Source organism: Molothrus ater, chromosome 9 (assembly GCF_012460135.2).
Source record: "Molothrus ater isolate BHLD 08-10-18 breed brown headed cowbird chromosome 9, BPBGC_Mater_1.1, whole genome shotgun sequence".
In the NCBI taxonomy this organism is placed as follows: Eukaryota; Metazoa; Chordata; class Aves; order Passeriformes; family Icteridae; genus Molothrus; species Molothrus ater.
The window spans coordinates 4,984,101-5,011,230 of record NC_050486.2 but is presented as its reverse complement, the minus strand read 5'-3'; the positions used below and the strand labels follow the sequence as shown (position 1 = coordinate 5,011,230).

The 27,130-nt window shown below is 38.6% G+C and overlaps 1 protein-coding gene across 1 annotated transcript in view; it reads left to right on the top strand.

Moving 5' to 3' along the window:
* RABGAP1L (RAB GTPase activating protein 1 like) overlaps positions 1 to 27,130 on the top strand; it is a 232,916-nt gene that overhangs the window by 27,211 nt on the left and 178,575 nt on the right. Inside the window, 6 exon segments of the mRNA XM_036387748.1 lie at positions 3,052 to 3,118; positions 4,369 to 4,471; positions 5,379 to 5,545; positions 9,681 to 9,825; positions 21,639 to 21,732; positions 26,182 to 26,332. Coding sequence (XP_036243641.1) covers positions 3,052 to 3,118; positions 4,369 to 4,471; positions 5,379 to 5,545; positions 9,681 to 9,825; positions 21,639 to 21,732; positions 26,182 to 26,332 — 727 coding nt within the window.

Genomic DNA, 27,130 nt, shown 5'->3' with positions numbered 1-27,130 from the left:
GGTTTGTAAGTAATTTGATTTTCTTACTCCTGATAAGATTAAAATTCAGATCTGATGAAAGATGCATGCAGGATACATCAGACTGAGCTTCTGAGCAATTTAATGTGTCTTCAAAAGTACTTCAGAGAGGAAATTACAATGCAAAAAAATATTTCTGGAGAAATTGGTCCCTGATCTAAAGATTTGAAAAATCTTTTGTTGTGATTTTAGGAGATCAAACTTGGTTGAGAGAGAGTGCTCCTTCCTGGTGTTCAGACAGAGCCTGGTTTGAGTCAGGGTGATGCAGAAAGTTACTCTCATGCATTACTTTGGCCCTTCCTGCTCTTGTGCCCTGTTTGACCTGGGTTTTGCCAGTTTTTATTTGGCTCAAAGCAGCTGAAGAGATGGTGTTCATTTCAGAGTCATGTGTGGCACTACACAGCTTCAGTCCCACCATGGGGGATGTCAGGTCTCAGTTGTTTATAGGATTCAGGAAGAAAATTCTGGTTAATGGTCAGGGGCTTTAAGGAAGCTGTTGTTAAGAGTGAAATAGCCTTTCATTGTCAGAGATGGAAGGATTGACACTCTTCTCAACACAGTGGTGTTTGCATGTCATTTGCTACCAGTCATACAGGAGAGTGAATCCTGAGTTATGTAGGCTATACCTTAGGTTAAAGTGTAGGCTGGTATCCTTAGAACTGCAAAATATTAAAAATATTGGTTGGTTTCTCATTAGTGGTGGAAACTCTTCATGATCACAGAATACCAGAATGGTTTGGGTTGGAAGGGACCTTAAAGACCACCCTGCTCTGTCATGGGCAGGACACCTTCCACTAGATCAGATTGCTTCCAGCCCTGTCCAGCCTGGCCCTGAACACTTCCAGGGGTGGAGTAGCCACAGCTTCTCTGGGCAGCCTGTGGCAGGACCTCACCACCCTTACAGGGGAGAATTTATTCCTAATATCTGATGTAATCCTGTCCTCTGACAGTGTGAGGCCATTCCCTTTTGTCCTGTCATGCTGTTAACTTAATGCTATCAGTTTTATCCATGGGTAGCATTTGTATTTTTATAAATTAAAATATATGTTGTGAATAACAATTACAGTTCTTTTCTTAAATTTTCCTGCTGGTCTAGAAAGTAATGGAGTATGTGCAATTGCCAGAGCTGCTTGGTAGCTACCTTTAAGTGCAGAAATCCAGCAAGTCTGAAGTGAGACTGAGGCCCACAACCTGTGCAGGTCATTTTAAATCCTGGATGTGTGGTTGAGCCCCCTCATGTCAGAGGCTGAATGTGCTGACAGCTGTTTCTGTAAAATCCATCTTCTGCAAGTGAGGGTCCTGACCTGGTCTGAACTGATTTTCCTCTTTGAAATAAGAGGGAAGAGAAGCCCTGACTCTTCTTGCAGTAGGATGCTGCTAGGCATCATAAGTCTGCTTCTGTGAGAGGCAGGGGTTACTTGTTCCTGACTCCTATTCTTTGGGAAACATACTTCCCAAAAATCTTGGCTGTCAGACATCAGAACTTGTGTACATCTGAGTGATGAGCAGCATCTGGAAGCTGTTGTCTTTGAAAGGCACAAATATTTGGCCATCTTCTGCATCTTGGCCTTACATTTCTCTGTAGTAGCTGTAGCAGGAGCTGGTGCTCCCCTGCTACTATCAGTTGTAGCTCTCTCTGACCTATTTCTGCCCCAGAAACAAGAAGTAGTAGGTATGCTGTTGGTTCTGCCCAGCTGAATTAGTCTCTCAGAGAATCTGGTTTGTGTGGCTAAATCCAAATCCTGGATCTGAGCTGCCTTGGGTGCTTTACACAGCACTGCATTATAGATATAGATAAATCCAAATCCTTGTCTACTGCTTTATTTACCACTTAGATTTTTGTGATTCTAGTAGTGAAGGAGTATGGAGAACAGAAAATACTGTTGTGGATGTTAAGTGTAATGAGGTAAAAAATAGAAACCATATACCCCTAATGTAATAGGAGAAAGCTAGGTGAGGTAGTGATTGCATATCTTGAGACTTTTCTAGTTCGTAGTGATACTAAAATTTTAGTTGCTGGTGTTCATATGTCCAAGCAATATTGTTCAGCATATTACTTAGTTCTAAAAGTCAGTGAGAAAAACCAGTTTGGTTATCAGAGAACCAAACAGAAGAGAAATTCTTCCAACAAAACTCTCTGAATTACAAGCCCAATTTTCCATAGTATTTCAAGTAGCAATTACTTTCAATTTTTTTTTTCATTTGAGATCTAAGGTTTTTGAAAAACCTATGCAAGCTTGCTGTTTGTTGCCTATACATAATTCTCTTTGGTGTTTTTATTCATAATGGAGTATGTTCAAAGGAGAGAAAGATATGGATGATTTGCAGAGACCTCAAGCCTGAATTTGTGCCTTCAGTAGTCAGGAAGTTTGAAAATATGAATGTCTGAGGAAATTTTTGGGTTGTTTTTTTTTTTTCTCTTAAAAATATCAAGAGCATTTTCTTGTAAAATGATTTGACTGTAATTCAAGGCCCTGTATATCTCACAAATTCAGATTTTAAAAAATGAAGAGTGAAGTCTTAAAATTGAGCGAATTGTTGTTTCTGGGTTTTGTTTTTAAGGGTCTGTGATGCGCTATGATTGTTTTGCAGCAGTGCTATTATGAATAATAGAATGAATTAATTTGTATTTTTTCCTATGATTACATGAGAACAAATTTTAAATGAACTGGGTAGAGAGTGAATTTTTTCCTGCCAGTCTCCATCACTCATGTGGAGGAATTGTTGGTATCTTTGAACTCATTATTATAAATGGTCTTTAGGAACAGCTGAGTTTTCAAAGGCCAGATGCTCGTTTCTGCCATTTTCATTCTGGAAAATAATTTCATTGTCTTTTCTGTAACATGTGTTGTGTTGTTTCCTGAGTGTTGCCATAACAATAACAAACAATTCTCTGAAAGGTACTCTTAAAATTAGAAGCAGTAGGTGGCTGTCCATTATGTTCAAGTAAACATTCTTGTATTGTGAAAAGCTAATATGTGTCTTTCTTTTTTTTTTTTTTTTTTTTGGTTTTGTTTTAAATAAACTCCTCAGGTGCTTTGGGATGTTGCTAAGCCCTGGACGAAATGTGAAGAACAGTGACATGCATTTACTAGACATGGTAATACTTAGCCCTAATAACCTGTTAAACAAGATAAGGTGATTGGAAAAAAAAAAGAGAAAACCCAGAAAAATGAGCTTTTAATATCTTTTGCTTTGTTTGTTTCTTAAATTCTGAGATATGATACCTACAATCATAAGATGGACAAAACATATCAATTCTTGTCAAAACCTGTGGCACCTGGCTTTTGTTCAATTAGTGAAGCAAAGATTAGGTTGTTACAAATAACTGAGCTTTCTGTATTGTGTGAAGCATGTTCCCTAAAAATTTAGAGCAAATAATTGCTTTCATATTTGGGTGCCAGGGAAGTGCTCTTATTTTTCCAAGGGGCTAAAAACTTTGTCTTTGCCTTCATTTGATTTTAAATTCTTGCCCAGAGTTTGAAGTATTCCCTTGTCTTCTACAATATTCTATTTCTTAGAGTTGCTTCTGAGAGAACTGCAAAACAATGTGATCCTTTCTGTAATAATGCCAATTTACTTTCTCTCTGTGGATAATACAGCCATTTTCAAGTTATGAAGTGCTAGAGTGACCTGGTTTAGGGCAAATTTGGGAGAGTTAAACCCATCAGACCTTTTGTGGTTTTACAGTTGTCCCAGTTTTACCTACTTCATTTCTGTGCTCATGCTGCTGGTTCTATTTATCAGTATTTAGTTCACTTGTCAGACTCATTTATTGGCCTGATTGTATTTACCAGCTCTTTTTTCTTCCCTGGTTTTATTTGCTGAAATCAGTTCTGATTTTCCCTTTCTTATTTGATTATAAAACTGAATTAATTAGAATGAGTTTTGGAGTGTTGTTGTTCCTATAAATCTATACATCACCTTTTTACTGTATTTGAATTCCTGTCTTCACTCCACCTTGAATTCTATTTACATTCACATTCCAAGTACATTTAACTGCTGGAATTAATGAGTTGTTGGTTTATTTCTCCACTGTAGCACAGAAACAGACATTTGTAATTTCCTTTCAACCTCTTTTCTCCGTATTTAAATCTGGAGAACTCAGTCACTCTTCCATCCCTAACTGAATTGCAGAGAGGGAACATCAGTCTCCTTTTGTCTACAGAGGCTACCAAACAGGCCTGTGTGATCCATAGGGGCTGTTCCAGAAAACTTCAGGAAGCATCTACTTGCCTCATACTAGTAATAGTTCATTCCATTAATTCATGTTCTTTAAGGTTCCTAGAACTGTTTCTCATCCCCATGTCCCTCTCTTTGAGCTCAAATCCTGTCTGATTTGATTTTTAGGAATCCATGGGAAAGAGTTCTGATGGGAAGGCTTATGTCATTACTGGAATGTGGAATCCTAATGCACCCATGTTTCTAGTACTTAATGAGGAAACTCCAAAAGGTAGTGGAACCTAATCTGTGTGTTAGTTTTACCCAGCAGGGGTTTGGTGTGTGCACTTTATCTTGGCAATCACAGTGCATGTCTGAGTTCATGAAACATTATGTTCCAGGAGTCCATTGCTAGGAGTTTTTCTCTATAAGCATGCCCAACACAGAGTAGTGAATAACTGTTCACAGAACAGTGTGTGGTGCTGATTTGGAGATGTTACATTAGTGTTTGGGGCTGATGTGCCTGCCCCTGGTTATTGGGATTTTGGGTCTAAGCATTTGTAAACTGTTGTACTCAGCAAAGCAGTATGAATAGGAGGCATTGGGGTTCTCCTCCTTCTAGTTGTGAGTTGGTTACAAATTTCATCCCCTGCATCTTGGGGCAGCTGGCAATGATGCATTCAAGTGCATGCAGTTTCTTATTGCTGGAACTTAGATTCTCTGATGGGATTAAAAAACTTGGAATGTAAGTCTGGAATTTATTTCCTGTCCTGAGGCAGAGCTCAGGTCATTTGCTTAAAGGCATATCCAAGTACCTACAGCCAGTGTCACTGTTCCTGCTGATGGATTTTCACACCACATTATTTCTAGTAGCATGTAACAGAACTCCTTACACTTCACAGTGTGACCTTATCCTCTGCATGCTCCTTTTGTTTGATGGGGATTGTGTACTTCAGTGGTGTTTTCTTTGCATGGTGTCTTGCTCCTGCCTTTAAAACAAGGACATAATATCTTTTTTTTTTGAAGTTATCAGATGGTTAATGCACACTTTCATTCTGTGCAACAGGCATGGAGGGTGTAGAACTCAGACAAATAAAACAGGTGCAATAGAATCATTAAGGGAACAGAAAGGATTTTCAATTTGAACAGCAGTTTACAGATTTGAGCTTTGACTAGTTTTTCTCATGCTTGTGTTTCAGATAAGCGTGTGTTCATGACTGTGGCTGTGGACATGGTTGTCACTGAGGTGGTGGAGCCAGTCAGGTTCCTGCTGGAGACCGTGGTGCGTGTGTACCCTGCCAACGAACGCTTCTGGTACTTCAGCAGGAAAACCTTCACAGAAACTTTCTATATGAAGCTAAAACAGGTAATGCCTTCGGGTTTTTTAATTTAGAACATTTGTCTCACGTCACTGACATAATTTGTGAAAAATACCTTTGCCAGGGTTTTTCTCCTGAGAAGCTGAGAGGCCTCAGAAACAAAATGTAAACAATATTATCTGCTGCTGTGGAATGTGGCAGGTGCATCTTTGATGGGTCTCATGTGAATTGTTTCTACTTGATGACCAATCAGGGTCCAGCTGGGTCAGAATCTCTGGTCAATCACAAGATTTTATCATCATGCTTTTCTAGCCTTCTGATGTCTCCTTTCTCTTTCTTTAGTGTAGTTTTAGTAATCATTTTTTTTAATATGTATTATATCATAAAATAATAAATCAGCCTTCTGAAACATGGAATCAAGATTCTCATCTCTTCCCTCATCCTGGGGACCCTCAAATGCCACCACAGTCTGATATGTCCTAATTTGGCCTTTATAAAATTAGTGTGGCACTTGCTCCTCAGCAGCTTGTTTCTTTGAACTGTTTATTTCAGGGATGCTCTAATGCATAAGGATTAAGTAGCATGTGTATGGTTTCAGTGCTTTTGTGTCATGGTTTAACCCCAGCTAGCAAGGCCCACACAGCCACTCACTCACTCCCCCATGGTGGGATGGAGGAGAGAATCAGCAGAGTAAAAGTGAGAAAACTCGTGGGTTGAGATGGAGACAGTTCAGTAGGGAAAGCAAAAGCCATGTGTTCAAGCAAAGCAAAACAGGGAATTCATTCACCACTTCCCATGGGCAGGCAGGTGCTCAGCCATCCCCTGGGGAAAAGTGTAACACTGGCTTGGGAAGACAGATGCCATCATTCCAAACATCCCCTCCTTCTTCCTGCTTACCCTCACTTTACGTGCCAGGCATGATGCCATATGGTCTGGAGCATCCCTTGGGTCAGTTGGGGTTAGCTGTGCTGGCTGTGTCCCCTCCCAGCTTTCTGTGCACCTCAAGCCCTTTTGCTGGTGGGGTGGCATGAAGAGCAGCAAAGGGCCTGCCTCTGTGTCAGCAGCTGTGGGGTAGGAGCTGAAACTCCCCTGTGTTATCAACACCATTTCCAGCAGAAGCTCAAAGCAGCCACTGTGAAGGAAATAACTCTACCCCAGCCAAACCCAGCACACTTTGTAAACTGAATTGTTATGAGTTGTAAGCCTTTGGTTTTGTGGGCTTCAACTATTTTGAACCTGCCTATTGAGTTCTCTTTAATTCTCTACAATCTCTAAAGCAAGCCCGCTTGACTGGTAGAACTGGCAAATGGCTCTGTAATTGTTCATTGTAAAATCAAAGGGCTGCTGACATTTACAGCATGAGGGCAGATGGCTGTAAGAATGTGGCCTGTTAAAGACAAAGGAACCTGATGCTGAGCTTTAAGAGTGAGGCTGTTATGATTGTAGCTCAAGTCCCTTCTGGTTTTGGCATTGGCTGAGGTACATATCTGCCCATTCGCTGTCAATGATGTGTAACTGCATCTTCCTGCAGCCACTGCCCACCTGCTTTCTCCACAGACTGATGTCTTGGTATTGGCTCCAAAAGTGAAGAGCAGAGGCCAGGGTTGCACCACTGTTCCAATGCCCACAGTACATGATCTTTGACTAATGGAACCAAAGAACAATTATTTAATTTTACTGAGCCTAATGGGACTGTTTGAGTTGCTATCTTTTTGTGGAGCACAGCAATAGGTCTGAAAAAACCAAGCTGTATTGATGTTACATGGGAAAATTGCTGCTGTGTTTAACACTTAGGGTGTAAATAAATCTCAAGCAATGTTGTTTCTGTATTTCTTCTAGAGATTAGCATAGCAACTTGGAATTTAAGGAAATCTGAGAAAGCTGGCTGTTGCATGCAAATAAGAATATCTGCATTTGGACAGTAAAGAAAATACATTTTAAAGTATTCTGTTCTCAGTTGTTTGATACTTATCTCTTATCAGTTCAGCTTGCCTTTTAAATCCCTTGCAACTGTACCATTTTTAATTGGGTAATATGGGTGCTTTCTTTTTCTCACCCCTTATAATGTGACAAACGTACACATGCCTCTCTTCCCTAAGAGTGCATTTCTTCCTGCTGCAAAATTCCAAGTCTGTTGTGCAGATCTTTGAAAAAGGAATATTTTTAGTCCTAGTGATCCTTGTTCAAGATGAGGTCCTGGTTGTGTTTGCCAGGATCTCTTTGGGTGACTTGATACAAGTCTTTATTTCACCAATTCTCAGTTGCATTGCAGTAGCTGTTCCTGCCAACACCTTTGAAAGATCCTGTTCCTCAGGGCTCTGTTACTCCTTGGGAAATAACTCTGCAGATGGCAGTGGGATCAGCCATTTGGGAACTTCTTGGGAAACCAGTTGAGCATTAAGTAAATTGTAAAAAAAAAAAAAAATCATAACCCTTCTGAGGAAAGATTCAGGCACATTTAATAGCCTGAACTGAGATGGGTAAGGTGTGCTCAGGTATAAAGAATTCTAAAAGCTGACAGAAATGCAGGTTAATGGGTCATTTAGGATTGTTCTTTCTAGCTGTCTTACTGTATTGCTCATGCACATTTTCATTGTTAGAACGTGGTCCTTGTAATGATGGGTTTGTGCTTCAGAGAAAACCAATAGTTAATTTTTTTACATTTTATACAGGTGGCTCTTGCAGTTAACCAGAACATGTGCAAGGAGCTGAAGACTTGTAATAATTTTAACATGCAGCAAAACCCACATTATCTCCTGCTTTACTCTATCAAAAATAACAGCTATAGATACCCATGCTTAATAACATTAGTGCTATCAATACTTGATTGATTTAACCAAGTACTTTGTAATTACTCAATAATGGTGTTATGTGAGAATAAAACAGGGATAACAGCTCTGATGTTATCCTGCTTAATTTTTACAGAATTCAGGCTATTTATGCCTACACCCCAAAATTCATTAAACTGACTTGATGAGAAATTGAGTCAGCAAACTGGCTGATAATTGGAGCCTCTGTTTTAAGAGAAGTGAGTCTCAATTATTAATCTAAAATAAATGAGGAAAGGTTTCTCACTATAAAATAACTTATATTGTGTCAGTAAAACAATCCCTGTTTAAGCTGCTCATCTGCATCATTTCACCAGCTGGTTGAAATTGCAGGTGTTGGTCAGTAGTTTGTGTATATCTCCTGTGCAGGTATTGTAGAGCCTTTCAAAATTATCATATTTGTTTTCCAAACAAGTTGAGCGTACTCTAACTGGAACTGTGTTCTTTTCCACGGCTAATTTGATGATTTTAGTATGTTCCAATAATTACTTTATTTAATGGATTAGACAAGATGCACAAAGAAAAAAATAGCACAACATTTTGGGCTGCTTTATTTAATACCATCATTAGTTTGCTGTTATATACAATTCTCTAAAAATATAGTAATCACTGCATATCACTGAAAAATAACTGTGTTCATAACTGTAGCTCAAAGGAAAAACAAATCCTCTTTTTATTTTAAAACTTGCAACTGCTTAAGCTGTAGTTAACTGACTTCTTTTTCATAAGAAAGTCACAGAACCGTGGGGTGGTGTGGGTTCACAGGGACCTTCAAGATCATCTAGTTCCAGACCCCCTGCCATGGGACTCATTACATTTCTCATTGGAAGGGAGTGTATTTTAAATTGTGTTCTGCTGAAGAAAGATACGTTTTCCTGGTTTTTAGTGAGTAAAGGACTAAAAAGAGCTTTCCACAATTTAAGGCTTTTCAGAAGGGTGAGGTTTTGTTTTTTCTGTAGTCTCCTCTTTACCTACAAAAAAACCTCTGAGCATTACTTTTCCCCCCTCAGGCATTCAGTTCCTGTTTCACTTACTCCAATATCTTTCCTCTTTGTTCTCTCCTCTTTTCTGTAGCTGAGATTTCTTTGACTTAATCTCATTATAGCTGTTTAAATTGGCAAGTTTTTTTAATCATTGTTCTGAACAATACTCAAAATGGTTGTGAAGAGGCAGCTTTGGAAGTAATGCAGTTTTATCTATATTTTTACCTGTAAAACTGAGAGAAACAGAACTTTCAGATACTGCCATCTATTTGTGCCAAGGCAAAGAAATCTGAGGCAATCCTGACCAAACTATTGTTTAGCCTTTCATAGCCTTATTTTTCAACCTAATACATACCCATATTTTCATTTAGTCTGAAGGAAAAAGCCATACAAGTGCTGGAGATGCAATTTATGAAGTTGTCAGCCTGCAAAGAGAATCTGCCAGAGAGGAAGAATTAGTCACCCCAACAAGTGGAGGAGGGCCTATGTCATCCCAGGAGGATGAGGCAGAAGAAGGTAAGGATAAATCAGCACTTACAGTTTCCATGGATGGTATACTATTATATTTCTGCTGTTAATTTACTCAATTAATTCTTGATACAACTGCTTTAGACAAAAAAAAAAATCACCACTGTTTTTCTATTAGGAGTAATAGTATTTTTGCCAAGCCATTGTTTGGATGTCTTCATTAGCAGCAGCAGATGATGTGTGTCCATCTTTGTGTGCTTCCAAATGCATTGCTGAGGCACCTGTGCTCTGCTAGCAGGTTAGAAAAATGCTTTTGCAAGGTGTTTTCTTCTGGTCAGAAGTCATTTGCCTTGAATGTGCTGTGCTACTGAAGAGGACAGCAGGAAATTAGCTTGAAATGGCAGGTTTTAAATGCCTGTTTTTAAGGAAAACAAAAAAAAAAATACAACCCTCAGACTCACATGGGGAATTTCCTCATCCCCTAACTGCTTAACATGTGATTTAGTTTCCCTCACTTACATCTAGGGTTTGTTAAAACATCTCCTGGTTCAGTTGGGGATTGCTGCAGTTCATGGATCCAGTGTATTTGCCTGCCCCTTCCAAAGCTAACATACCTCAGTGTATTTCCCACTGGTGGAAATTTTGGGGTTTTTTTCCCTCTTGATGGGTAGAATTTTTTGGGTTTTTGACTGTTTGAAGGCCCTTGACCTACTCTTGTCTCTTTGTGCTCTGAGGATTAGCCCATAGCATTCAGAATAGGCTTTCCCTGTGCCATTTTTGATCTGAATGTCTGACCTACCAGGAATTGTGATTGTTTTACCAAGTTATTCTTCAGATCTCTGCCACTGTTCTGTCAGTACTGTAAAAAGTCTCACTCACTACTGTGGAAAAATTCTTCCTTGATTCTTAGTTATCGGTAAGTGTTGGATTCTAGCTTGTGCAGTATGAGTCAGAACGCTGGGATTAACAGAGGCTGGAGCAGGCAGGTGTGGTTATTCTCACAAGCCAAACCCCTCCACATATCCCAGGTGACACCAAGCTTGCAAAAACCCCACAGTCAGGTGCTGCTCTTTGAACTTTGATCTGATTCCTGAAGGGGAGGGGAATAGACACAGATCAGCTACGGAATAGACAGTCCCCCCTTTGTATCAAGTACCACTTGTGAATAGTACAAATGCTATTTTCTCCAAAGGATTTCTTCTCTTTCATTGGTGTTTGGGATTGCTTCACTGGTCACAGCAAGAATTAGTTCAGATTTGGCCTTTGGAACTTGTGGATCAGTGTAGTGTAATTCAGCTGTTGGTGATTTTCCTTGCTGGATGTGTGAGTTGTGGAGCCAAATTGATCTGAGACTTGTTTGATAGGGTAGAGTTTAAATAATGGAATAATTATTTTTTCAATATGGCTGTTATTGGGAAGAATGCAGCTGTTCCAGAACGTGGTGAATGCAGCACAATTAGGAATAACATGGATACTGTCCTCTTGGTACTATTACAGAATGGCTTTATCTTATTGCAGAGAACAAGTATTCCACTGGAGTATGAACCTAAGTTAACTTTGGTTTAGTTCTCTAATGCTAGTTTCCATATTTTAAATGTAGATTACTTCCTAAGAGAAGACATTAAAAATATGATGTGCCTCTGTTCTCATGGAAACCACATTTAGAGTTCTGTGCTGAGAAGTTCTTTATCCTGGAGGATATGCAGGTTCAATGAGTCATTTGCAGTTTTTCTAAATAAATCTCTTCATTCTTTTTTTTTTTTTCAGGGTACTAATTATGATGATGGAAAAAAACCCCTTGAGTTTACAATGTCTTGTCTTGGCCTTGGAAGAAGGCTTTTTCTTTTTCAATGTTAAGTGTGATAGCTACCTGGCTATATGGGTTCTTTTCTTCTCCCTTTTTTAAATTTTTTTTTTTTTTTGCTTTTTCTTGTATGCCCACAGAATATTCTTTAATTGATTTCAAAACCTCTATATGTTGCATTTTTCTTGTATGAGAATGCACTATTTGATTCCTGTGTACTCTGCATGCACACAGCTCACTGGGATGTCTTGTGCCATGAGTATATGAATAAAGATGCTCATAAAAAAGAAGGCATTTTCCAATATTCTTTTCTTTTTGTTTTAATGAAAGGCCAAACATGGTACCTGCCAATAATGATTTTAAATAATCTCTATACTAAAGTTAGGCCTAATGTCTTTTAACAAGTGCTTGTAGAAAATGGAGCTCATACACTCTCTAAATAGCATTCTTAGCTTTTAATATTTTTTCACGTTTTAGCTTGATTTTTCATGTGAATAGCTCTATTAAAAAAATAAAGACCTTTGCTAAGACTGTGAAGTTGTTATTTAGAGATATTTCAACCTCACTTTTGTTTTTTAATTACTAATATTGTAACAGATATTTCTGGCAATCCAATCACTTATGGTCCCTTGCTTTGGAGGTAATAATTTAAAAAATAATTTTAATAATCTCTTGTCAAAACCTAAGATGTAAAGTGCGCTCCTTAATAAAAAGCTTTCTATTAAACTTGAAATATAATTTTTAAAAGATTCAAATGTATAATTAGGAAATTTCTGGAAAGGTTTCAAATAAAGTGGATTTAAGTATCAGCTTTTATTAATATGCAGAAAACTTCACCGTTAACCTTAAGTAGAACCTTGTAAGCAGGTGCAGAGCACAGTTGGTTGAACTCCTTTTTCTCCTTTCTGGAGCATTAAGGAAGGAGAGAGCATGCCTAGAATGGATGGTGTGGATGCTGCAGTATTGAAAAAGCAAAGCTCAGAGAGCATTTTATTGTAGCATTGTTCTGCAGAGGATGAAGTGGCTGGCTGCACTTGTGAGCTTAAGGATTGGGGGAAATAGCTTTCCAGCAGAAGCATTTAAAGGAGGATGTAGTCCCAGGAATAAATAACAAAGGGAGAAAGGGATGAATAGGTTGGCTGCTTTTAGTAGCAGGGCTTGCTTAGACCGTGTGTGAAATGATGACCTTCCTTTTGGTCTAATATTTGAATTATTAGATTTTTTATAATGCAACTTGACATTTCAGAATACTAAATAACTCCATTTGAATTTCTTCTGGAGTCAGGATAAAGTTGGAAGGTTAAGGATGACTGTAAGCAGGAGAAGTTCTGTTCAAAACCAGAAAATACTCTTTAAGCTGCTTATTACTGAGTTGAAGGTACTTTTGCTGAAGCTTTCTGTGGTCCCTGGTGTCTGGTTAGGAGCTCTTGTTCCCATCTGTGAGTTGGCTGCAGAGTAAGCACAGAATGTTTAGCAGATAACCTGAAACAGGTAAAAGATGACTTGCCTACCAAAAAACTTCTAAACATGAGCTATGGAGTGCTTCTGGAACACTCTCAAATGACTCCCAGGAACACAGAACTGTTTCCATTTGTGGTTTGTTTGCCAAGGAAAAAAAAAACAACTGAAGGAAGTAAAAGTTTTATCTTCCTACTCCTGTTAGCTGTCTGAACACTAAGAACAAAAAGAGACAATAGAAAAATGAACTTCAGGTGTGGAAGTTCAGTGTGGAGATGGTAGGATTTGACATTGAAAATAGACATGAAAGAATAAGGGACCCTGAAAGTTTCAGAAAAGCTCTGGGGCTGTTGTGCTGGTCACACAGAAGAGTGTGTGCAGGAGGGGAGAGGTGAGCAATACTGAATGATCAGAGATGATCAGCCAGAGGCAGTCAAAATGTGTGTCAGGTGTTGTGGGAGGGTAGAGGCTTTTTCAGTACTCAGGAAGGCAAAGGAGTAGAGGAGGTGATGTTTTAGGAGTGAATAGAACTACTGAGTATTTAGTGATAAAATAGGGGTTATGATGTGAACAAATGAGGGTGATTGTGTGAGAAAAATTACATGACTAGCGTTGAAATAGTCAACTCTGCATTTTAATCCCAATTAAAAATAGCTTTGTGTACTTCACAGGAACTGTTTGTTATATTAATCCAACACGGAGTAAAGTTGGGTCCTAAAGAAGATCAGTTAAATCTGTCTTGGAGTCTTTTTGCTATCTCCATAAAAATGAACTAATATGTCACAAATCCTAAATCCATGAGGCCATTTGGCCAGTAGCTACCTCCAGACAAAAACCCTTTCTGCAGTTCCACAAGGGAAGAGTTCTAAAATATAGACACTACTAAGAATAGCATCCAAATGAAAAGAAAATATTCCTGACAAGCCTGATGTCATTTTATGGACTCTGTCTGTAAAGTAATCCAAAATGGATTATTTTTACACCTTACAAGTTCAAAAATCATAAAATAAATGCACTCAGTTGACTTCTGGAGCTATCATTGTGCTGCTAGGAGGAATGTGATCATGTGATACTTTCCTAAATAAATATAAAAATACTGAGTGTGGAGGACTTGCTATTTTTAATATGGTGGCAGTTGATAGTTACAGTTGTATTTAGATTTGTTCATGCAAGTGTGGCCTTTGTGTTACAAGGTGAGTGTTTGAAATGTTTCGAACTTGAAGCACTTCTGTGGGCTACAGAAGTATTTAATTAAATTGCAAGGTTATAAATTAAAAGGAAAATTGGGGATTTTAAAGGGTTTTTTTCTGTTCCAGGAAGTGGGACACACCCAAGCAGTGTGACTTACCCTGAGCTCTTTTATCCCTCTTTTCTTCCCCAGTGTCCACTCGACACTCCTGCCCAGTATGTGTGGGAGCACTGTGGGTAGGGATGTTTTCTTTGATAAAATCTCTTCCTCACACTTCCTTTGTGAGGTTCAAGGCAACAAATAATTCCCTAATTCTGGCCTGTGGTTCATGAATGCTCCAGGGAAATCTGTTGATGCCTTTGGTTTATTTTTGCAGAATGATAGAAAAAGATATTTTCAAATAAAGGTACGTTTCAGCTCTGTGGGATCATAGTGAATTCTGTTTCTTGGATCTCAGGCTTTCTGGTTTTTTATAACTTTCATAAAATCTCTTCAGATTGTGGTACAAAATAGACACAAAATGAGCATAAATTGGTGTTTTCATCTTGTCTGGAAGCAATTGCAGATTATTTTGAATAATTTGGATGCTTTATTCATTAGTGGCTGTCTTTCCTTGTCTGTCTGTAATCAGTTTGAAAAAGGATTTGCAATCCTGCTGGCTTATTAGGAATCCAAATTTCCTATTGCTAAAGGATCTCCTCAGGTTTTTCAGACATCAGTTTTGGGTGGCCTCAAGCTGCCACTGCTTAGGTAATTGCACATTTCATATAATTAAAAAATTAACTACTTTTGCATAAAGATTATTAAAAAGACTGGTTTCAACCAACAGTTCCTCTAAACTCAGTGTGAGGTTCTTTTTTTTTTTTTTTTTTGTATTGATCATTAGCTTTCTGGTATTTTTTTGAGTGTAAGTGCTGTCTAATCTAAGGCATACTGCCTTAAATGCCAGGCAACACAACTTCTAACACTGATATTTCTTTCTCATTGATTATGTCAAAGATGGGAGCAGATTCTAATCTACAAATTGATAAATTACTAATGCATTGCCCTAGAGTTGTGACAACACCTCCAATTTTATTTCCTTGCCTGTTCTCTGAGATGTCAGGGATCAGACAGCACAGTACATGTGGAACATGTTTGTGTTTACAAGACTACCTCCACTATGCAGCATTTAGTTGGCTTTGTCATCTGTGTGGGAGCAAAACTACTGAACTGAAGCAATAATTCTCCTGCACTTTCTTTTATTCAGCTTTAAGCATTTGTACGTCAAATTTAGAGATGTCACGGTGGCTCAATTTTATGTGCAATACATGAGGGGAGGATCATCTCTTGGATGCCCAGTTAAGGTTTATTTTTGGGACATTTAAAAATAATTGTCATTTCATATGACAGTGATGCAGGGCCTGTGTTGAAAGTATATGACATGGAACAAAGTGTTTTAAAGGTAGGGTGTATCAGATATATATGAGGATATAAGATAGGGCTTGAAATGCAGAATTAGTTGTATTAAAAAGAAAAATGTCATTTTGGCTGTCCATTGCACCAACAGGACAGTTGGTTGTGTTTTGGGAGATTTTTGCACAGTCTTTAACATGTGAAAACAGTGCAGTGAGGGAAAGGCAGAGGTCATCCAGCTGCATGCTGTGCCACCCTTTCTGTGTTTATCAAATACAGGGTTTGGGATTATTCAGACTTTGTGTTACATAAAGAAGCAATTAAATCTGCAGCCTTTTGCAAGGTAATCAAAATTTTGTGATGTGTCAGCTTTAGGTTTCGTTTGACTGATTCTAAGTGAAAAATGTGTATTGTACAACTCATAAAAAGGAATGAAAATCAAAATACTGGGGTTTTTTCTATTACTGGTTTGCTTTTAATGAAAAATTCTGTTACCTTTATTTTCTGTTTTTGTTCTCTTTACATGTACTTCAGTAGTTGCCAAATGAATTTTTCAAGTTAGTTACATAACTAACGTAAGCAGAAAGTTTTTGTGAGCAGAATTCAATGCAAGTTCAGATTCATTAATCTGTGGTTTTTTGCTCTTGATTATTTCTCTTCCCTCTAGATAAGAGACTGTACTGAGGATTGTCATTTCATAAATCAGTTATTTGGAAGGCATTTGGAAATCCTTCTGTGTTCATCAGAATATTTTGTAATGCACTAAAAGTTGGATGTTTCTGAAAATCTGCCTTATTTAATACAAGAATGACTTTCGTGACTTAAACTTTGTTTCACTCTCATCCTCCTTGGCAGAACTATAGTTCATGCTCTATAATTCCCTCTTACCTTATAAATGAAAATTTGCTCTTTTTGTGGCCTTTCTCACGATGCTCTTTTATCTTGTATGTATGGAAAGGTTCCATGTCAATAACACTATGTCTTGTGCTCTGATAATATGCTGCCAACTTCAGCTCCTCCCTCAGGTTTGTTCTTCTCTTACATAAAAATCAAACTGTTCATATTTGAATTATTCCAATTCTATTCCCACCTATCTGGAGACCTGATTTCCTTCTCCCTCAGACTGCTCCAGCTATATTATTTTTCAGTTCCACCTACTCTTTTTATTTCACATGTAACAGCTTCTAAATTAAAACACATTAAATACCATTTTTTCTCCTTCACATCAGTGCTCAAATCTCACCTGTTCATTTTTTAATCTGCTTTATTCATGCTTTTCTACACATCTTGAGGTACTTCACTTACTTCTATGTTCAGTGTCTCCAAAGCAACTCTGTAGTTTTCCTCCTTGTTTCTGTTTTTGTTAACTGAAAAAGGAGTTTGACTTCTGAGATATTGTCTTATTTCAGATGAACTAGTAGAATTTCCTGAAGAAGAACCACTCAGAAAAGCTGCTCTATAGCTATATAATTGGTGTAAAATATGGTTGAGGGGAGTATTGTTTAAAGCCAAATTCTGAAGTGTGATGCAAAAAAATGGCCCACTGAAAAAAACAAGCATCCTAAACCAACCAAACAAAAAAACCCTTTCACTGTAAAACTGGGAAGATGAATAATGAAATTCAAGCACATTAAATATGTCAGTTTTTGTTGGTATGAGTCCTTCACCAGAATTTATTTCCTCAAGCCAAAAATGGGAAAGCCAATAAACAAAGTTGAGGCTGCTAATCCCTAATGAGAAAGAGGAACCTCTTTGACTCTGCTCTGGGTTAGTTTCCCATAGTATTTTTTACAGTCTTTCCCTAACCTTTAATACTACTCTGAGTACTGGGGTTACCCTCTGAGCATGACCTCTGTTTCATACAATGGACTACCAAAGTAAGAGATGGGAAAGAAGAGGCCAAGCTTTTGTGTTCCTCTATGTATGGTTTTTTTCCTGTGGGGTATTTGCTTATGCTAGTTATTGTGTGTGTAATTCTTCTGGTTTGAACACTGGATGCCTCAGGATTTTGTTTGAACATCTCTCAAGAAAAAATACAGACTGGAGGAGAAAACGGGAAATGAGAAGAAGTGTGGAAATAAGTAGAGTGTTCTAGAGAAGAAACAATAAAGGTTAAGGTTTTGGGGTTTTTTTAATGAGATGTGCTAAAATTGTTTGGGAGGGAAAAGAAAGTAATTGGCATAAATTGCAGGGTAGAAAAATTAGGCTTGAGCTGAGTCAAAAGAGCAGTAAAATCCTTGGAATGAACTGACAAAATTATGTATATCCATAGACTGCCAATCTTTTTCTGGGAGGCTTCCGTCATGTGTAACAGTGGCTTGGGAAGATAATTGGCATCACATCACAGTTTCCTTCTTGCTCTACATGCTGAGCATGATGTCCTATGGTCTGGAGCATCCCTTGGGTCAGTTGGGGTCATCTGCTCCAGCTGTGTCCTCTCCCAAATTCCTCTGCAGCCCCACCCTTTTGGTGCTGCCCAGCCAAACCCAGCAGAGCTCTCACTCAGGTCCTGGAGGCACCTGATCTAACCAGAGCTTGGAGTGGATCAGACTGCCTGATTTCCAGAGGTCTCTTCCAGCCCAGAGTATTATTCCATGCTCATTCCATACAGAACAGTGCTTGCTGTGGGAGTAAGATCCTTCAGGCTTGCTTTAAAAAGGCTCTAAATTCAGGCAATTGATTCATGAGGCATGACCTTTTTGTGAGTTTTGTGAATCATGATGCAATGCAAAGCAAAACAGAAAACCTTTGAGGCTTACTGTTCCCTGGGGTTGGTCTTAAAGCCTGTTTGTGTGTACACACATTCACAACCCCAAGGTTTGCTCCCTTGAGGTGTCTTCCATTGTCCACCTGCTCTGACCAAGTTCATTGCCCAGCTGATGGCTCTGGGAGGTCAGGGTTAAATACAGGAGGAAGCAGAAATACACAGAACATTTAGAAAAAGGGATCTGTGGCTTTCCCAGCAGAGTAAGGGTGGATTAAATTATGCTTTGGCAAATTCTGCTGCCTTATAGATGCTATGGAACATGGAAAAAAACAGTGTGGAAATACTCAGAGAAAAACACCTAAATATCCCTCCCATGACATCTTTTATTTCTTAGCTTATACCTTAATGCTTTAAGAGGTTAGAATATGTAAATACTCTTTAGAATGGAAACAAAGTAGAGGTTTTCAAGACTGTTTATTCTCTTCCCTTTGCCCTGTTCTATTTTGAAGTTTGACATTAGCGTCTTTTGAAAGCGAGCATATGGCATTTCTAATTAAGGCCTCAGATTTTCTGACTTATAACTGAATAATACATTTCAAACAGTGCCAAGCCTTCCAGATGAAAGACTTTTCTAGCTGAAGCACTGGAGTGTATGTGCTGTGTAACACTGTTCTCCTTTAGAATTTGGAAGGATTTTGCTGGGAATACCAGCTCAGTGAGAAATCCAGGGGTTTGTTACTGTAGGCTGATGTCAGTATTCCTTGGCAAGCTCAGGTTTGGATCCAGTAAGAGCTACTGGGCTTTGTTGCTCACAGGATTCAGTGGAGCTGCATTTTGAAGCGTTTTGGTCTGCTGGGGGATTTTAGTCATCTTTATCAGGTTTCATTCCAGGCTGCAGGGTTTGTTTGTGTGTATTTTCAGCGTTAACTCTTGTGGAGATGTGCTGGGGTTCTTCAGTCTCTCCCAAAGAAAGTCTAATCTCTTCCTTTCAGCATTTGGTGCCAAAATTTCTTCCTTTACTTTGAATACATAAAACCTTTCTGTAATTGTGCTTTGTGGTAAATTCCTGATGTGAGCTGGGTTTCTTGACTTTCTTAATACATACCAGTATCATTATGTCTCTGAATGCCAGATGGACTCCTCTCAGAGGTTTCCTCCATTGGCTTTTTTCTTCTTTCCATGGGAAGTAGAAGGGACTGCATTTATTGTTGGTCCCTCTGACACAGTTGTGCAATTCAAGAGAGGAGAGAATTAAACAAATATAATGCATTTAGTTCCTTTTTTTTTGTTTGTTTGTTATTGCTGTGTCTGTGTGATAAGTGAGGAAATTGGCCTTTACCCTATTTTTGGTAATTTTAAGGGGGAAGCTGAGTCTTCAAATACATTTTTTCCCTCGGGACACAATTGATTCCTTTGGTTACTGAGAAACCTGTCACTGTGATAGAAAATTTTAATTAAAGTTATAAACTTGGGGGTTTTAGATCTTATTTCCATCTTTAGGTCTAGTGAATGCATGCAAAAGATTGGGAAAGCTTAAAATCAAGATTTTTTTTTAGATTTGTGATACAGGTGGGTGCTTATTTTGTTTGGATTATTTTAAATTATTTTTAATTAATTACATTTAATGTAATGGGAAAGTATTTGAATGGAGGTTGGGCTGGTATTTGGGAACTGTAAAGCTGTGCAAAGAGGTTCCAAGCTGAAGCCTCTCACCAGTGTAGTGTTCATTTCGAAACACAGTGATTTCTGATATGCTTCTCTCAGGGCAACATTTTTGCTGTTAATTGTCCTTGAAATCCACTATATGCTGTCTTTGTCCTCACAGCTCACTGTCAAATTCAAGCACTGATATTTTATTAATGACTTGTATTTGACACAACTGCTAAGAATATAAATTAGAAATCTGTAATTGAAGTGAGAATGATAAAGATGAAGAGTTAACAGGGTAATTGCACAAGTACTGAAGATCTTCTTCTACCTGAACTATGTTGTCAACATGAAGCTCAAGTGTTTAATGCACCTGAGGGAATTCAGGGTATTAGATCAGCAACAAGATGTGACAGAGCAGTGTGGAAGAGAATATTGAAGGGATTTGGGGGGCAGATGTAGCTTTGGTTCTTTTTCTGTTGCATTTTAATTTCTGGAGAGAGTTCAGATCATAGGGAAGAGCAACCTTGGAGCCCTCTAACATCAAAGTGTCCATGGATTCAGCAGCCTCTGAAGGTGACAGAGAAGCTGTGGCTGCCCCATCCCTGGAAATGTTCTAGGCTCCACTGGACAGGGTTTGGAGCAACCTGGGCTGGTGGAAGGTGTCCCTGTCCATGGCAGGGGGTTGGGACTGGGTGGGCTTTAAGGACCCTTCCAAGGCAAACTGTTCTGGGATTCTGTGATGATTTGTGTTTCCTGCTAAAGACACTGAAAGCTGGAGCCTCTCAGCATCTGGTGTTGAAGTTGCACTTGTTTAATTCTTATCAGTATTTCACTCAGATAAAATTGGAAAAAATTCAAATACCTGCAAGACCATATTTGCCTGAGGACTTGCCATATGGAGTTAGACTGTTCAGCTTACTGTGGGACACTTGGAATTCCTAATGAACACTTGGATTGGATGGTTTTTTGAGCATGCTATTCCCAGGCCCACATGATCCCTTCAGGGTTTGGGTGTTAGTCATATAGTAGCATATATCTCTCCCCTAAGTGTTTAATTCTTAATAATAATAAGCTTTCATTTGAAGCAATCTTCTCTGTTCCATGCACTATGGCCTTTCATGTCACAGGCTTGGGGTTTTGTTCTGCTCATCCGTGAGCTTACTTGAGTAGAAAAAATGCTTTTGTGGCTCAGAGGAGGCTTCCTGAGCTCAGGGTACCCAGGACAGCCAAAGGGATGTAATGTAACAAAGTAGCATTATCTACCGTGCTTTAAAGAGACTTTCCTCTATGTGAAGTCTGGAGTGGATGTGACTTTTAGGTAACACTGTCAAATTTCATTAAATGGAGACTTGACAGCCTTGAAGCTTTTCTCACATAATGCTTTTCTAGGTCCCAGTCCTTTCTCTGGTAACACTGCTGCGAATTATTCCCTAGCTCTGTTCTTTTAAACTTTATGGTAACTTCATTAATACACTTGTTTGGTGAAGTCTGCTAAACATTCTTTATGATTCCATTCAAATTTTGTATATTTTATACTTTTAAAACTGATAGATGAGAAAAATTGTCTGAGACTTGTACGTATGTATGTCTAGTGTCTGTGCTCTTGGGTAAACCTATGCATGCTTTTGTTTTCTTGTTTTTTTTCTTTATTTTTACAGAGAGTGATAATGAACTCTCCAGTGGCACTGGTGATGTGTCAAAGGATTGTCCTGAGAAGATTTTGTATTCCTGGGGAGAGTTACTGGGGAGATGGTAATGCTTAATTTCTTACATTAGATTTTAGATATTAACATTTTATTTGGTTTGTGTGCATTTTATTTGGTTTTATGTGCTCCTGAGCAGGAGGTTTGACATTCTTCAGCTTACACAGTTTAAAATGCAAGACACATTGAAGGGTAGTTTTTAATCTTCATTTAAAAGGGACTGGTATAGATAACTTGGGGTTTTTTTGACAAATCTTTCCTGTACTATGTGCAAAAGTCTGGTTTTGTTTGGTGTTTGAGAGTGTATTTGTATGTGCTCACACAGCAGGTATGGGTCTTCACAGGCAGAACCTTGTGGTCATTTGGGGCTGCCTGTTAAATCCTGAGGAAACTCAGTGCCAGGATGGGACAGACACAGCAACTCCCATGTGTCCCATCTAAGCCCTGCATGCCAGCTGGTGTACATTTAATTTGTTTAGAAACACTTCTTTTTACTATTTTTGTAAATGTGCTTACATATATATATGTAAGCACTTGAAAAAGAATCTAGAAACACTGTGAATCCTCACTGAAACACTTTCTGTTGGTGTATAAAATGAAGAGTATTTGTAAGCCCAGACTATGTTCTCAACAGTGTTATTTCTGTTGTTTAATTAAGTGCTTCAGTAGCAGAGCATAGAGTGCCAAGAGAGAGAAAAGTCTGTTTGCTGCCTCAGAGAGACCTGAGCAAGTGCCAGAACCACTTACTTGCTTTTCCCTGTGTAAGCAATAGCTCCTGCTGCTGGAGACAAAAATAATCAGAGGCCCTTAATCTGGAACTGGCTGTTTGCTTTTCCTAACACCAGAAAGAGAGGTGAACACATTTTAAGGATTTATTTGGGTAATTTCTCCCTTGACTTGGCTACTCTGTAGCTTTGGAGAAACAGCCTCTAACTGCTGACCTCATCTGTATGGGGGTCTCACGCAAAGGTTTCTGCATGAGGAATCAGGAGGTTTTACTGAGCTTAACCAAACCCTCTCCTTCTGTTGTTTTTACCTATTCTGTCACCCAAGTTTCTGCCCTTAATCCAAGATCAGAAGATGCCAATTTTCAATTTAACTGGTTTTTTTTAATTAATTAGTCAGTTGATTCTTCTGTTTCTAACCTGTGTCCTTGATAAATACCTGGACTCAGTGGATGAGCATGCTGAAGTAAAAAGACACCCACAGCTCATGGTCTTAAGTTTCATGTATCCAACTGTTTGGACTGGTTACTCAAGTATACTAATCAACAAGAAAAAACATTCAAGACTTTCGGAATAAACTAATTTGAATCCTAACATAACTTACACATAAATCAAGAGAATTGCTTAATAGTTGAAGCAGCTTAAAATTAGTTTAAAATGAGTTGAGAAATAGGAGATCCTAGACTGTTTGAAGACTAGTAAACATTTCTTCAGGAGTGTCTCAAGCAGTATTACCTGTGGAGAGAAATTCAAACTTCTAAACTGCTTGAGTTCTTGAATAGTGTCATGTTACATTCTAAGAACAAAACTTAGAGTAACAGGTGAGAATTGGTAAGGATTTGAAAACTAAAAATATATCAAAATAAAATCTTGTGGTGTTGTTGAAAACTGCACCATATGTTAGTAGAAGATCTTGCACTTGTAAAAATGTAAATAAACAAAAATTAACATTTCCACTTGAGGAACTGGTGTGCTGATTTGTCTGTTAGATGAAAAATTTCTTGCATTTTAATTGCGTTTTGTCATTTCATTAAAATGCCACTGTAACCTATTGGACTCAGCAGAAACACTGCTCCAGGACTTTCCTTCAAGGATATAAACAGAAATAAGAAAAAGATAATGTACCAAAAAGATAGAACAAACAATGGAAAAGTGATGCTATATCTGTTTATTTTACTATTTACTGCATCCTCAGCATTAAAGTTGCTCTTGCCAGCTAAGCTGCTTTAGCTGACTGCTCAACTATTTCTTAAAACAAAGCAGTAGCAATGATCAATGACAGTCTGTGATCAGAAACATGTTTGTCAAGTTGGAGCATATTCTGTGCATTGCTGCCCTGTGTCCTTGCTCTCTGTTATTTTAAAATTGTATTTATGATTTGTGCTGGAGAATTGCAACATTTTGTAACAAATTAAAGATGTCAGCATCCATGAATGGTGACTCTCCCACGTGATGAAAGGGTAAAGTTGGAGTAAGAAAAGCTTTTATTTTATGCTCACTTCTGTTGTTCTGAGCAAGGATTATGGATGCACAAGCTGATTCCCAAAGAGCCATCCAGTACTCAGAAAGTTGGCTGTGGAAGTTGGTGATGCTGTTCAGCATGGACTCATATTGCTAAAGTATTACCTCTGCAAATCTAGGACAGGGCCAGTAAAGTCTGGTTGTTTAATTCTCAGTTGGGATTATATTCAGGATGAAGTTGTTGCCTTGTATTGTTTCCTTGGTTTGGCTGAGAATTTCCCTGTTATGTTTTTACGGGAATATCCCTTTTTAGCTGTTCATTTGATCAGCCCTCAGGGGAGCCCTTCTTTGTTTCTCACATAACACATATGACCAGATCCATATAATAACCAAACTAATCCACAACTAGATGGGATTGAACTTTCTGATGTATTTACTATATATCTATTCCTCAACATGCATGTCATAATTCTGTAACTGCTCAGAGTATCTGGTCATAGAATCCCTGAATAGCTTGGGTTGGAAAGGGCCTCAAAGCTTATCTCATTCCAACCCCATGTCATGGGCAGGGACACCTTCCACTATTCCAGGTTGCTCCCAGCCCCATCCAGCCTGAGCTTGGACACTTGCAGGGATCCAGGGGCAGCCACAGCTGCTCTGGGCACCCTGTGCCAGGGCCTGCCCACCCTCACACAGGAGAATTTCTCCCCAATACCTGTGTAACTGCAGCCTCTCTGTCAGTTTGAAACCATTCCCCCTTCTCCTGTCACTGTCTGTCCCTACAAAGGTTCTTTCCCTCCTTTTCATAAGCTCCTTTAAGGTACTGAAAGGCCATGATAAGGTCTCCGTGCAGCCCTTTCCTTCTCCAGGCTGAACACCCCAAGCTATCCCAACCTGTGTCCATAGCAGAGAGATTCCAGTCCTTGGAGCATCTCTGTGGCCACCTCTAAACCAGTGCAAGTCCTTTAAGTAAGTGTTTAGTGCTTTTAATGTTTCTGTAAATATTGGTTTTCTTTCTAGCTCTTTCTCATCACAAGACTGTTAAGGTAATGTGACTGACTACAAAATGGACTGAAAAAGATAGAAGGACCTAGTTTTTATTTGGGTATCTGAGGGATGAAGATAAGGAGGAAATTACTTGTACTGCACTGTGCATTTAAAAATAAAAATAATTATTGTTTTCTTAAAAAATAAGGGTGTTATATAATCACATACTTTTTTTTAGTTCTCAGGCCATTTGGAAAAATAGGGATATCATCCCCAAAGCATAGGAAAATGAAATAGGTTAGAGTGTCTTTTAAATTTAAAAAGCAGTGATAACCTGTTCATGTCCTAATGACCTATTTCATAGAATGAGTACTCTAAACATTCACTGCAAATCCAGGCTCAAATTGCAGGTTATTTAATTAATCATGGCTTGCTGGCATTTGGTTTAACAGCCACTCTGACTACTCTGCTTCCAGGAGAGCTGGGAAACACCACAGTGGTCAAAGCACTTGGAGAGCACAGCACTTCCTACAGCAGAGAGAGCCAAAAATCAGTCTGAAAATTGTCATGAGTCTAAGAGGGTTTATATCTAGATCAGCAAATACTGTATCTCCAAAAGAGCTTTGCAACATCCGTGACTGAAAGCTCTGTAATATTGTGCACATGGAGTGACTTCTGTATTCCTGCATTTCTTCTGTTGTGTGTGTACAACCAGATAGTAAAGCACCAGCTCAGACCAACAGGCAGATTTATTTGAAATAGTAGGATTGTACAAATGTGTGTACAAGTGTTCCTGGTTTGTGGCACTTGGAACAGACTCTTTGCATGAAGTGTGGAACTAGAACTTCAGTCTTCATAACACTACTATTAAATTGTCTTTTGTTTTCCAAAATTTGTTTTTCTGTACAGCTTAAGTTATTTTAAATTTATTTTTCTGAACCTGAGCTAAATTTATATATTGAACAAATATTTAAATTGAATTGTCTGCACAGATGGCATATTTTTCTCTTTCAATTCAAATTGTTCTTTATTAGCCAGCGTAGTTTAATTTCTGCAAGTGCTTATTGTTAATTTTCCTTAATCTCTCCACACCTAGAGAATTTGGATATCACTAAATTTTGCCACTGGTTCTTACTGTAAATCCTTGCAGAGTTTTTGCTTTCCATCTGACAAACACTAACTACTGTAACCAGTGGAAGAAAAGTTTGTGTTGTCTATTGCTGACTCTGCTTTAGTGAATAACTTTAAAGATTTTTAATGTTTTTAATCTTTATTTTGACCCCTGTAGTTGAAGTATAACAGGAAAATGATCATCTTTGTTTCAGGCACAATAACCTTGTTGTGAGACCAAATGGGCTGTCCACTCTGGTGAAGAGTGGTGTTCCAGAAGCACTGAGGGCAGAGATCTGGCAGCTGCTGGCAGGATGCCATGACAACCAGGCAATGCTGGACAAATACAGGTTGCTCATCACAATGGTAAGGGATTTATTGTTTGTTCTTTCCTTCTTTTATTCACTCCTCTTTTCTTGGATTGAGATGAGTTCTGCTGGGCAGCAGTTTTAGTCAGTGGCAGGGCAGCAGAAGAATGAAGCAGTTTGACTTGTTTTAAACAACTGAAATTATGATTATGTGACTTTACCTCCTGCCATGGGTACTGCTGCATGGCATTAGCAGTAGAAATTGCTGAACTATATCTGTAGTAATGCTTGACATTTAGCTTTCTGTTCTCTTGCTGTGATGATGATAAGAACATCACCTTGTTCAGGTGTTTGCTTGTGGGTTTTTTAATAAACTCACATCCATCACTTTGTTATTTTTAAAGCTTGTTTTAAGTATGTCTTCATTTTAAGGGTTTCAATTCTTAAAAAAACTCAAACAAAATGGCACAAAATTGAGTATTTCTTCTTTCTGTTGTTTATTTTTAAAAAGAATGTTAAAAACATTTGGACCTAGCAGGAAACCAGTCTCCCTGCTGTATGGGTGAGCAGAGAGGAGAATCCTTTTAGGAATCCATCCCATCAGTGCAGTCAATCAGCTTCTAAGAAGTCTGTGGAGCTGTTTGGTCTGTGATGGCACGAGGGAGGAGCTCTGTGCAGTGTCAGAGAGAATCTCAGTGTTTGGGTTCTGAGGCTCTGCCCCTGCAGGGCTGTCACAGCTCTGGGAAGTGCAGCAGTCTCAGATACACTTTAATGGCAGAAATGGATGGAGGTCATTTCCTCTGCTGCTCAGAGCAAGTGCTGGCTTTGTTACCTGCCTTATGAATTACCTGTCCAC